This window comes from Microtus oregoni, unplaced genomic scaffold (genome assembly GCF_018167655.1).
Source record: "Microtus oregoni isolate MIOR12 unplaced genomic scaffold, Mior012 000066F_000, whole genome shotgun sequence".
NCBI lineage: Eukaryota > Metazoa > Chordata > Mammalia > Rodentia > Cricetidae > Microtus > Microtus oregoni.
This window is the reverse complement of record NW_024543876.1, coordinates 1,140,481-1,153,047: the sequence shown is the minus strand read 5'-3', so window position 1 is coordinate 1,153,047 and position 12,567 is coordinate 1,140,481. Positions and strand designations below refer to the sequence as shown.

General features: G+C 44.8%; 1 protein-coding gene and 1 long non-coding RNA gene across 2 annotated transcripts; both read left to right on the top strand.

Moving 5' to 3' along the window:
• Window positions 1-3,072: 3,072 nt before the first annotated feature.
• Window positions 3,073-4,015, top strand: LOC121440191 (mitochondrial intermembrane space import and assembly protein 40-like). The gene has a single exon (XM_041640929.1). The coding sequence runs from the start codon at window positions 3,112-3,114 to the stop codon at window positions 3,868-3,870; it is 759 nt and encodes a 252-aa protein (XP_041496863.1). The 5' UTR covers window positions 3,073-3,111; the 3' UTR covers window positions 3,871-4,015.
• Window positions 4,016-4,180: 165 nt separating this feature from the next.
• On the top strand, window positions 4,181-8,348 carry LOC121440193. Its single transcript, XR_005973338.1, has 3 exons — window positions 4,181-4,225; window positions 6,354-6,615; window positions 7,956-8,348. It is a non-coding gene; the product is annotated as an uncharacterized LOC121440193 (long non-coding RNA).
• Window positions 8,349-12,567: the final 4,219 nt, after the last annotated feature.

Sequence of the window (12,567 nt, the reverse complement as noted above, 5' to 3'; positions counted from 1 at the left end):
ATGCTCTTTACTGACTAAGCCAGCTTCTCAGCACCTAATAATCTTGATAACTTTTTTATTCGAATAAATCAATCAAGGAGTGCAATAAATTATGGTGGCTCTCTGATTTCATCCAATCCCATTTGTCAGCCCCTGAACTTCTTTCCTGTACAACTGGGGTTCTTTTCAGAAAGTGTTTGCCTATGCTTGTATTTTGAACTGTTTTCGCTATATGTTCATTGGGAAGTTCCAGTGTTTAGGGTTTTATACTGGGATCTTTTTTAACATTTTTATGGTTTATTTAACTTTATTTTATGTGCATTGGTGTGAAGGTGTCAGATCCCCTGCAACTGGATCTTAAGACAGTTGTGAGCTGCCATGTGGGTGCTGGGAATTGAACCCGGGTTCTCTGGAAGAGCAGTCAGTGCTCTTAACCACTGAGCCATCTCTCCAGCCCCTATACTGGGAGCTTTTATCCATTTTGAATTCCTCTTTTTGTGCAGAGTAAGAGATATATGTCTTACTTTATTCTTTTATATATGGGCATCCAATTTTCCCATCACTGTTTGGTGAAAAGGAAACATTCATTTCCAATTACTGTTTTTGACAAAAGTTAGGATTATACATGTATGAAATTGCCACACAATAAATAAAAATATTTAAAGCAGTTATAAAGATCAACAAAAAAGTATGCATGAAAATCCCACAGTGAAACTTTTTATGCTAACTCAAAAATAATTTTCTATGAAGATACTATCTGTAATCTTTCCTTTAAAAAGAAAAGAAAGCTGAGCTGAGGAGATGGCTCAGTGGGTAAGAGCACTCGCTGTACGAGGATGGGGACAGGAGTTCAGATTATCCACACCCCCACAAAACGTCAGGTGTGACCCTGTGAACCTGTAACCATAGTGCTGGTGCTTGGGTGGGAGGGAGACAGGAGGCTCTCTGGAGTGTGCTGGCCACCAGCCTAGCCAAAGAACAGTGAGCTCCGAGCTTAGCAAAGGCTTGAGAGAAGAAGGCAGAACACAGCAGAGGAGGGTCCTGGATACCAGGCTTCTGCAGCTAGTGCCTTCACCCACGGAGTCACCTGACTAGAACCTTTGATCTTATTGTTTGATACAGGGCCTCACATACCCAGGATAGTCCAGAACTTGCTACCTAACTGAAGCTGGCCTTGAACTCCTAATCCTCCTGTCTCTGTCTCCTAATTCTAATATTACAGGCTTCTGCTACCATGCTAGTTTTAAAGGTGGGTGGGGGAGAAAGGAAGGAATGAAGGGAGAGATGGAGGAAGGGAGGAAGGGAGAGAAGGAGGAAGGGAGGAAGGGAGAGAGGGAGGAAGGGAGAGAGGGAGGAAGGAAGGTTGTCTTTTCAGCGCTGGGCAGATGTGTCAAATGACTGACTGGTTGCTTTAGTTTCGCTCATCGCATAAATATTTCCGGGTTTCTAATCTGGCCAGCTGCCTAAGCTGTTCCATTATCACTACTGTGGAAGAAAACCCAAGTCTTGTGCCACAGAAGGCTCCTGACTTCACCGCAGCCACCCTTGGTGGTGTTTCAGGATGCAACCACTTCAGGGACCACCCCGCCCCTGTGGCTGTCAGCCAGCTCAAGGTCCGACCGATCTTGGTAATACTTGTGAAATGGGGGGAGCCCACTCTCCTTAGCTAGGTAGGATGGATTGCACTGTCCCCTCTGTACAGCTGTGGATGTGAGACTCGCAATGACTTTATCATAGTTGTACTGACAGCAGGTGAAAGAGCAGAATGTCAAGCCTGAAGTTTCGGATTCCTTCCGAAGCTTTTCAACACCGTCCCTGAGCAAAGATGTCTCAGAGCGTGGAATTGAAGAGCATGCCTCTGTGAGTCACGGGCTCAGTCAGGGCTTTTGAGGCAAGTGATGGTTGAGCTGCACTTCAGCTGAGTCACGTAAGCCTTCAGTGGTTTCGCTCCCCCCCCCCCAGGAACTCCAGACTTAGGCTGGACAGCACAATGACTGTGGGCTAGGCTGTATGTCATCGTTCTGGGTCACAGTGCTCGCCAAGTCATTGTCCATTCTGGAAGCTCTAACTGTTTGAATTCTACTTGCAAAATTAAAAAATAAAAGGCATGTCCATGGGTTTTTTTGGGGGGGGGGTGGAGGGACATTAAGGACCACCTCTTTAATTTTAAAACAACAGTAATCAAACAAAATAAGAAATACAGGCTCGCAGTTCAGGCCTACCTTTTGATAAAGCAGAGTTGGCATCAGAAGAAAAATAACTGAAAGGAAATACCCATTTTCCTTTGTGCTGCCATTAAAGAACTCCTACTTCCTCTAACTTATATCCACAACCTCTTTATTTCCAAATTAGAAAACTGTCCTGTTCCTATTGATCAGTGAACTACTTTAAAATTCAGCTTCCAAGTACCTCCACTGACCTACCCAACAATCATGTTCAGTTGCGGAAGCCGGGAACGTTCATTTTAACAAGCTTATGCCAGCCAAGTTTGCAATTAGCTCATGTACAGATAAAGAAGAATTGCATAAGACAGCTTTACAACAAAATGCCTGATCCAGGGAACTTAGGAAGTAAAGAGAGCTCTATTTTGGCTCATGGTTCTGGAGACTCAAACCTAAGATTGGGCAGCTCCAGTGGATGACGGTGACAGGTGACACATGCACATAACCAGAGAAACCGTGGTCACACCATGACCCAGGATGCAAAGGGCCTGGATGAGTTCAGACTCATTATTCCCTTCCAGGAAATACCCTCAGTAACCTAAGGGTCTTCCAGTCGTTTCTACAGGAATGCTTAAAGATTCACCGGAACCGTCCAATAAATAGCACTACGCTGGGGACCCAACTTTTACACATGGACCTTTGAGGAGTACTCATCAAAACCGCAGGGGATTATGTTTTCCTTTGAAAAAATACTGAGGGCCAGCGGAGCCGGCCTGGAAGGGGCGGGCATCTGCGGGCCTTAGAACCGCCCTCCACGCCTCCAGGCCGAGGAGCAGAGAGGGAGGAGGTCACAGCCTGAAGGTGTAACAGAGACAGCCACTCCCTCCAGCATTGTGAGCAGTGAGCTGTGAACTTGAAGCTGCTAGTCAGTAGCAACCAGCAGCACTGAGCACCAACACCCAGAGCTACCATGGCCTACTGCCAGCAGGAAGGGAAGGATCAAATCATATTTGTGACCAAAGAAGACCACGAAAGTCCCAGCAACGCAGAGCTGGTGGTCGACGACCCCAATGATCCCTATGAGGAGTACCGCTTGACACTGCCAAGTGGAGAAATTAACTGGAATTGCCCGTGCTTTGGGGGGATGGCCAGCGGTCCTTGTGGAGAATCCTTCAAATCTGCCTTCGCCTGCTTCCATTACAGCACGGACGAAATCAAGGGGTCAGATTGCGTAGAGCAGTTCCAAGCCATGCGGGAGTGCGTGCAGACGTATCCAGCCGTCTATCCCCAAGAGGAGAATGAGGCCAACGGTGAGAACAAGGATGAGGACAAGGGAAACTTCTACGAGGAGGGCAAGGAGGGCAAGGAGGACAAGGAGGACAAGGAGGACGAAGATGGCGAGGAGGGCGAGGAGGACAAAGAAGAGAGTGAGGAGGAGGAGGATAACTACTACGATAGCTACTATGTGAAGGGAGAGGAAGACGATGTCTACTACGAAGGGGCTGAAGAGTGGGAGAGCGACTATTACGAAGAGGGCGACTTCTACTATGAGGAGGAGGAGGAAGATGAGAACATCTACTACGAGATTGACTACTATGGGGAGGAGGAGGAGGAGGACGAGGATGTTTACTACGAGGTTGGCTACTACGAAGTGGAGGAAGAAGAGGAGCCAGCACAATCGGTGGAGGAAGCAATTGGCACTGAGGCCTCTGCTGCCACCAAGCAGTAGCCAAGTATCTAGAAGTCCCAGTCCCCAGCTGCCGCCGCCCTTTTGCTTAAGCCTCAGGACTTTCTGCACAATAACCGCCTTCCGATAGCCCTCCACGAAAGCACCTTTCCCTCTGCTGTTCTACGCTCTGTCCTATAGACAATAACTTACCTTGATGATCAGGGGTCTTGGCGGCTTGCCATATACCCTGAAGAAAAGCGGTGTGTGTGGTGTGCGCCTGCACCCTACATAAACCTACCCCCAGCACACTAGGTTGCTGCTCAACTGTCCTCTCGAGTGCCCTGGACTTTGCTGCCTTGAAAAAAAAAACGTGACATTCTCAACAGTCAAAAGTTGTTACTCAAGAAAGTCTCTCGTGAGTAAGCCGACTTATGCTGATCCATTGTGTTCCTTTTGGTAGATTTTATAAGTCTTTGGGAAATTAAGTAGAGGCCGTTCCTGTGGGAGGAGCGATCAGAGCCTCGCCTTGAAGTGTGTAGGGGCTGCCTTGCTTCATCTCTGATATGCTAGCTTGTGCTGTTTGCAGTGCATCCAGGTTCTCGGGTGTCTACAGTTGGAAAGTAGAATTTGGATCCTTTAACTCCCCGTTCCTTGCTAAGTGAAAGGAGAGGGTGGTTTGGGGGAAGGTGCTGCTTGTTTTACAGTTTCAAAGGCCTGATTTGGGGCTCCTGCTCACTCAATACAGTCAGTTGTAACATTCTTGAGAAGTGGGGACCAAATGGTTGCCTGAAAAGCATCCAGAAGGGGATGTGGTCTGAATGAAGTATTCAATTAAAAGAAATGATTCCTTTAAAAAAAATGGAAGACAGAAAGAGAATGAGTTCTAAGACTTCGGGGGGAGGTATGTGGGGGACAAGGGGACAATGTGGAGGGAGAGGGAGGATATGTGGGGGGGGAGAGGGAGAATATGTGGACTCATGAATGCCACAGCATTCGTGCGGAGGTCAGAGAACAGCCCAAGGCTGTCACTGTCTGCTTACCACCTTGCCTGAGGCAGGGTGTCAGCTGGTTTTCGGTTGCATATGCCAGGCTAACTGTCCCTCTGGCTTCTGGGAATCCTTTCTCTCCCTTTAGGAGCCATGGGTCACAGACGTTCCTGTTGGCATGTCTTACTTCTCTCTGGGTTCTGGAGATTCAAACTCAGGTCCTCGTGCTTGCACAGAATGCACTTTTACCCACTGTACCATCTTCCAGCCATTTTTGGTTTGTTTGTTTTTTTTTTTTTTTAAATGAGGTCTTGCTGCAGTGTGGCCCAGGACAGCCGTGAACTCTTGATCTTCTGGTCTCAGTTTTCCCAAGTGCTAGGATTACAAGTTTTGTTGCCACACCCTGTCATTAGATCTAGTTTGGGCACCTAAGAAAATCATTTACACTGGCGAGATAGATGAGCGGGTATAGGCACTTGCCACATGATGACCTGAGTTCAATCCCTGGGACCCGCATACTGGAAAGAGAGAACCTCTGACCTCTACACACAAATAGTGGCACACACAGACCCACACACACACACACACACACACACACACACACACACACACACGGAATAAATAAATGTACTTTTATTTGTGATATAGAGAAACTGGACTAGCTTGGTCTAGAAGAGGTGAATAGAAATAGGAAAAGCAATCAAACTATTAAGGTTGTTTCTCTCATCTAACTACTAAACCAGGGCTAAACTTGCTTAGCTTCCAAGATCAGACAAAACGGCATGTTCATGGTATGGCCAGTACCTAAGGTTGGTTTTCAATTGTATTAGTATATTAGATAGAATGACTTACAAAGGTTTTGAAAGTGACCATTACGCAGTCACCAGCATGGTTTTTGAAGCAGAATTTCTGAAGAATACATGCTGCTGTTTTTCAGCTCTTCCCAGGTGACTGCAGTGACTAGCTCTGCTCCAGAGGATGACGTCAAGCACCATCAAGTGGAACAATTTTGATTAGTTTTTCTGCAAATGTTCGCTTCTCTATGCCCTAGGAGGCCGTTCCCATCTTCTGTGACGTATGGCTTCTATTTATGGAGGACCTACTATTATGAGTTTAAGGTCCTTCCTGACAGACAGTAAATCATCTGCTGTGACTCAGGAGAAAATTCTTATTAATGAAAGAAAAGTCAAACCTCCCCATCACTGACAACAGTGACGTCACTCTCCAGGCTCATCAGGACTCATAAAAATGAATGAGATAGTAATACAGATAGGCAGGGGTGGGTATGTTCACTGAAGAGATCACCCCCCCCCCCAAAAAAAACCCTGTTCTTTCTAAAATGAATTCCAGAACGTTTTTTTTTTGTTTTTTTTTTGTTTTTTTTTTTTTTTTTACCAACCCTGATATTAAGACTCTAATTTTCCAAAAGAAACTCACCTGGTTATTGGGCCACTGGGCAGACTGACCAGCAGCAATGGGGACCTGTGTGATCCTGATTTGCCTTTTCTGCATGGGCTAACCTATCAGTTGACTTCTTCATTCTTTAATAATCCACAGATCCTTGGAGTATCACACCATCAGAGAAACTACAAATGGAAATGGCTGGAAAATGGCATCTGGTCTTCAGGCGTGGGGAAAGAAGATTTAGTGACATGATTTCCTGGTCAATTGGTGGCTTTCCAGGGGTGCCAATTTGCCATAGACTGTGGGTCTGGCCAACTGACTCATTTTGTCCCCGCATCCCACCTTCCTCATGGCACATGGTCTTTTCCTGGATGGTGGTGGTTTTTTTTCTTCCATTTAATGAGAAAGTAGTAAGGTAGGTGAAATGTGTCTGCTTCCTCAGGATGTGTTTTGTGTCTCCTCAGATACCCTGTGGCTTCTCACCTCCTACACTGTGCACCCTTAAAACGAAGTAATTAAGATCCCCAAGATCTCAGGAAAGACCTTCTGGAATTTGTTCACAGAGCCCCTAGTTTGAAACTTCGATTCTGACCTCTGATATATCAAACCGGAGAAGACGTGACTTTGGAGCAAGGCCCCTGGAATCAGGCAAGAAGCTGTTGCCTAAGGCCTGTACTCAGGCTGGCCTGTGCGTGTGTCTTTTGCACGTTTTTGAAATTCCAGTCGTTCCCCCCATAGGGTGCTCACATTTTGCTCTGAGACCTGTTAAAACATGAAGAGCCCTGGAGGTCTGTCCAACAGATGAGGTCCCTAGGGTGTCCTCAGGCTCTGTCTGCAAAGTTGAATATTTTGTTGATGTGGCAAGTAAACATGACAATTGAGCTAAGAGAGTAGTGCGAGCTGAGGTACTAAGTCTGAGGTAGGTCTCCTGCTGCTGGCCTTCTTCTTGGGCATGGGAATGACAGGACTCCTGCTGGTCATCCTCTTTGGTTTCAAGGCACGGTGAACAGACGTTGGGAAGTACAAAGCACGCTAGGAATGTGCAGTGTTTGTATGCCTGGATGATACAAACACAAGAGCATTCCTGTAGCATCCCTCAAGATAATCGCTACGAGTCTGACAAAGCTTCTGAGGCTTGAATCTGTACGTGTCTGTGTAACTCTAGGCAATTCTATTTCTCCCATGTTAACCTCCAAACTCTGTGGTCCTCCTGGAAACAGCCCTTGCCTCCCCCATTTTCCCAAAAGTCTCAAAACTTGGTCTAGCTACCCATCCCCATTTATTTTTCTCATCTGTATCTCTCTACTAGGACTATGAGCAAAACAGAGTAATTCCCTTATATTTTCCTTTCTTTTTTAGATTTAAAGATTTATTTCTATTTGTGTATGTGTGTCTTCTGTCTGTGTCTACCATATGTAATATGGGTGTGGCCGCCCATGGAGTCCAGGAAACGGTATAGGACCTCTTGGAGATGTGGTCACAGATTGCCTGACACGAGCGCTGGGAATCAAGCCTGGGTTCTCTGGAAGAATAAAGCCCACCCTGACGGCTTCCTTTGGCCCTTCCTAAGTCCATCTGCATGATTACAGATGGGAGTCTTACAGGTGACCTGTCAGAACTTGTTGGCATTAATAGTGAACATTCAAGACCTCACAGATTCAAAAGCGCTGTCATATGGGAGTAACAGGTGAAACTCCTAAACTATGTCTTGACTGATTCTTTTCTTTTCTTTTTTCTTCTTTTGTTGTTTGACAGGAAAAACCAACTCAGGCCATGAGATCAACTTTTAATCTTCTGTGGAAAGCCTCAAAACAGGAAATGCACACCTCTGATCAAGAGAAGGATGAACACGTTTTGTAAAACTGATTTCCTTTGGGTCCATCTTCCTTTTCTGAAACAAAAAAATAACTAAAATGATTTATAGAGCAGCCAAATATCTTCTTCTACCTAGAGTTCATAGAGATATGTATTTTTCTCATGAGACAAGAAAATTCATTTTCTTATACATGTTCTATTTTATGACCTAGCATTTCCCATCGAACAAAAGGATCTTAGTGAAAACCAGGGGAGCAAACCTAAATAACACCATTAGTGGTGAATGGGAGCTCCATTGCCTTAAGCAAACAACCCTGGGCAAAATCAGTTCTCAACCAGTATGGTCATCTGTAAATGATATGAATTTGCTTATTTTTTGCAGAGTACTCTTTTTGTTTAAAGCTATATAAAGAAAATACTTTGATATTAGCTGATTTACCATTGGTCCCCTGTAAAAATTAAAATTCTTTTTGACTAATTTGGTTACCTCCATAGCTAGAAGGGTACCTGTAATTGAACAAATTGATTTTTGATTAATGTTTAGAATACCTACCATTCAGAGGGTTTGCCAAAATGAATACAGAAAAGCAAACCTTCACTGACAAAAGACTATTACACTCAATTCACAACCAGCTGTTAAAGTTTGACAATAAGAAATGAATGAACAATCAGACATAAATGAACACAGTTCATGAACAGACACTTTTCTAAATAAGACCCCCGACTCCTAGCATGATGAAATTGCCATTTCTTAAGATGGAGATGCTCCTTGGAGAATTGCATACCATGTTACCTTACACAGGGCCATTTCCTTACTTCCTCTCCTCTAGATCTGCCCACTGATGTAGACTGACAGATAGCCTCATAGCTTGCTGCAGTTCTAGGCCAGGGGTGATCAAATAAACACTGTTGAGATCTGGAAAGTAGAATTGGAACATCAGCCATTACACCTTGAAGGTTTGGGTCAGGTGTCAGATACCACTGCAGCTTCTAACAGTCTCTAGTGATGGATGATATGGGGCAAGGGTAAGCAACAGCTGGAACCTCAGCTCCCGCTGGATCTCTTCCCTCAACTTTCCTGAATCCAGGGCCAGGTTTCTGTACAGATCAATGAGAAGGGAGTTAGACCCTTCTATAGGTTACCTCTATCATCAAAGTTCAAGGCAGTGAGACCAGACAGACTTGTTCTCACTGGTCCCAGTTAAACCTTGTACATTCCTAATGATCCTTGATGTCTTCTGCTTCATGCCCCGCTTTTCTTTTGCTTTGCACTGCTAGCCTGCCATGCAATCAGGCTCTCCCTCTGAGAAAGAAGCAACAGCCCTTCATAGATTCTAGTAGCTTCCCTTAGTGATCCCTGGTGGATAATGGCTTCTGCGCTCTTATCCTTCAACTGTCTTCTCCCACCGCTCAGTTCCCTTGCGTCTCCTATGATCGTGTGGAGCCTGATTCCTATAAATAAATATGTCATTCCATAGCACACACAGCAGTTCCAATTTCTTGTTGAAACGCCACCGATGCACTGCTAAAGGAGCAAGTTGTCAGGAGTTCAGCTTCAGTGTGTGAAATTTAGATTTCCTATTCAGCATCCAGGTACCTGAATATTTGGAATAGGAAGCTTAATGCTGTGAGTAGTATGTGGTCCATGCTAGGGATGGAAACTGGCAAGCCATAACTGTACAGGGAAAGCCTTGCATAAGACTAATGACATCATCCAAGTTATTGGCTCCTAGATCAATATCAATGTACAACTGATCTTAAAGCCATAAGACAAAATGAGGTCATTGAAGCATTAAGGGTTAGCAGAGAAAATTCAGTAAAAATACTGGATAAAGAATGCTCTAATATTAAAAAATGTAAAGTGCCAGCTGTGGTGTCTCACATTTGTAATCCCAGCAGACTAGAGAACTGCCATGAGAGCCGGGCGGTGGTGGCGCACGCCTTTAATCCCAGCACTCGGGAGGCAGAGGCAGGCGGATCTCTGTGAGTTCGAGACCAGCCTGGTCTACAAGAGCTAGTTCCAGGACAGGCTCCAAAACCACAGAAAAACCCTGTCTCGAAAAACCAAAAAAAAAAAAAAAAAAAAAAAAAAAAGAGAGAGAGAGAACTGCCATGAGTTCAAGGACAGAGTGAGTTACATAGTGAGTTCCGGGCCAGCCCAGGCTACAGGGTGGAACTCTATCTCAAACAATCCAAAAAGGAGAAAAATAGACAGGGAGAGAAAATAGTTAGGTATGAAGGTGCAGGCCAGTAATCCAAGCACTCTGGAGTCTGAAGCAAGAGACAAACAAACTTCAGGCCAGCCTGGGCACCCTGTCTCAAGAAGAAAAGAAGCCATTGCTCATGATAGCAAGTCACCAATTAAAACCTGACTGAATAAAGAAAGGGGCAGGGACTTAACAAGCCTCCAGGTCTGAGGATCTAGAGACAGCTGATGACTTCTGCGGGAAGGGAGAAGCAGCTTTCTTCAACGTGTGGTCCTGGATAGGTCCATCATGCCTCAGTGGATGGCCCCACACTCAGGTGTATACGGGCAGCTCAAATGGACACAACAGGTCATTTTTAAGAAAAGACATGAAGTTGGAAGGAGGAGAGGGGTGGGGGTGATTTAGGAGGAGTTAGGGGGTATTGATAGGGACGAAATACATTGTAATAAGTTCTCAAAGAATTAATAAAATGTTATATATTTTAAAGTTGGTCAGACAAATTTAAACCACTGAAAACTGGCATGGGATTTTAAAGAAGAAACCATGGGAAAATTTGTTTTACACTAAAAGAACAAACACTGAGTGAAGACTAAAAAGACTAAAATGAGGAAATTTGGGCATGGTTATAGATTGCTTCCAAAGCAAATAAATAAAATACTTTGTTAGTTTTAATGCACTTTCTAAAGATTTGGTGATGTTTTTGTTTGCATCGGACCAAAGACTCTATTAACTAAGAAAAATTGGTAAATTTTAGAACATTCGAAAGACAAAATGAAATAAAAACAAAAAGTCAAATGGGAAGCACACTATCATGCCCAATGTGTAAAGGGCTGTGTGGCCGAGGGACTACTGTCTCTGTTTCCAAAGCTTGACTTGTTACATAAGAGGAGTGACTCACAGTCACAGATTGTTTTGTCCCTCCGGGACGTTTGGAAATGTCTACAAATATGTTTAGCTGTCAGAAAATGCAGGAGGCTGCTGCTGGCACCCAGTGGGTAGAGATTAAGCATGCTGATAAACATCCCACAGAGCACAGGGTGGCTCCCAAGGTGCCTGGAGATAATGCACACAGTGAGAAATTACGACCTCAGCACAAGATGTAGAGCAATTTGCTTTTTCATTTTTATTCGTGTGTGTGCGTGCGTGCGTGCACGCGCGCGCGTGTAGGAATGTGCATGTGTACACTTGAGGAGGCCCTAAAAGGACACCAGATTCCCCAAATCTGGAGTTGCAGGTGGTTTGTAAGGTGCCTGACATGGGAGCTGAGAACCAAACTCTCGTCCCCGTCTTCTGTGAGAGCCCAAAAACCTGCAAAAGATCACAAGAGAGAGAAACAATGATGAGGAAGGTCGGGGTCATCAAAAGGATGATGGCAAGTGGAAGAGGAAAGAGACTGGAGGGAGGCTATAAGGGACCAGGATTAGTGCAGTGAGGAGATGTGGAAGTGGAGGACCACTAACTGGAGGAAAGGGGCTTGCAGGGAGGAGGGGCCACAGGTAGTAGGATGGAAGGCGAGAGGGTGAAGGTACCATAATCAGAACATACTCTATAGAGTATATATTTTGTATACATAAGAAATTGTCAAAAAATGAATTTAATATAAGACTTAAAATTTAAAAAGAGAAGGAAGATAATGCGATGCAAGACTTATGGGCTCTGAGACATTTGACGCTCCAATAAACAACACAGGGCAGATATAGAGGCAATAAGTGAAGTAATGGGCAATGGGAAGTGCTGTCCGTTCAGTTTCTCTTACAGAGCTACAGCTGCTGGAGCAGAGACAGATTGACAGATTAAGTCTCAAGCCAACTGATAGACTGCTAACCCAGAATGAGACGTACTGAAAAGTATCATCAACTTCCCCGCTCTGGGTACTCTGTTCTTCTAAGATCTCTGGTGCCCCGTCTAATGAACTGTACCACGGAAGGGAAGCACAGACCTGGGAACCAATGGGCAAGGATGGATGTGGCTTACTAATTGTAAACTCAGCCAATGATCTCTCAATTAAATGAGTTCTCTTACTCCTCTAGCAAGATCTTCCAGGCCATAAGTTTTCCCGTCTTGCGCTGCTGTAAAGAGAGGACTGTTCACAGAGTTCTGAAATCCAGCCACTATGCTCCTTTACATGCTTAGGGTTCCAAAGGCTGTGCACACGGTGTAATTAAAAGCAAACAAACACACACACAAAAATACTTCACCTTGTTGGAAAGATGAGGCAATAGGCCAGCTGCTGCCCTACAGAAGAACACACACAAAAAGAATACAAGTCTAGAGTCTCCTGGGACAATTGTGCCCAGGCTGCTTTGGGGACTGTCCAGTGGGGACATCAAAGAGTAGACTATCTT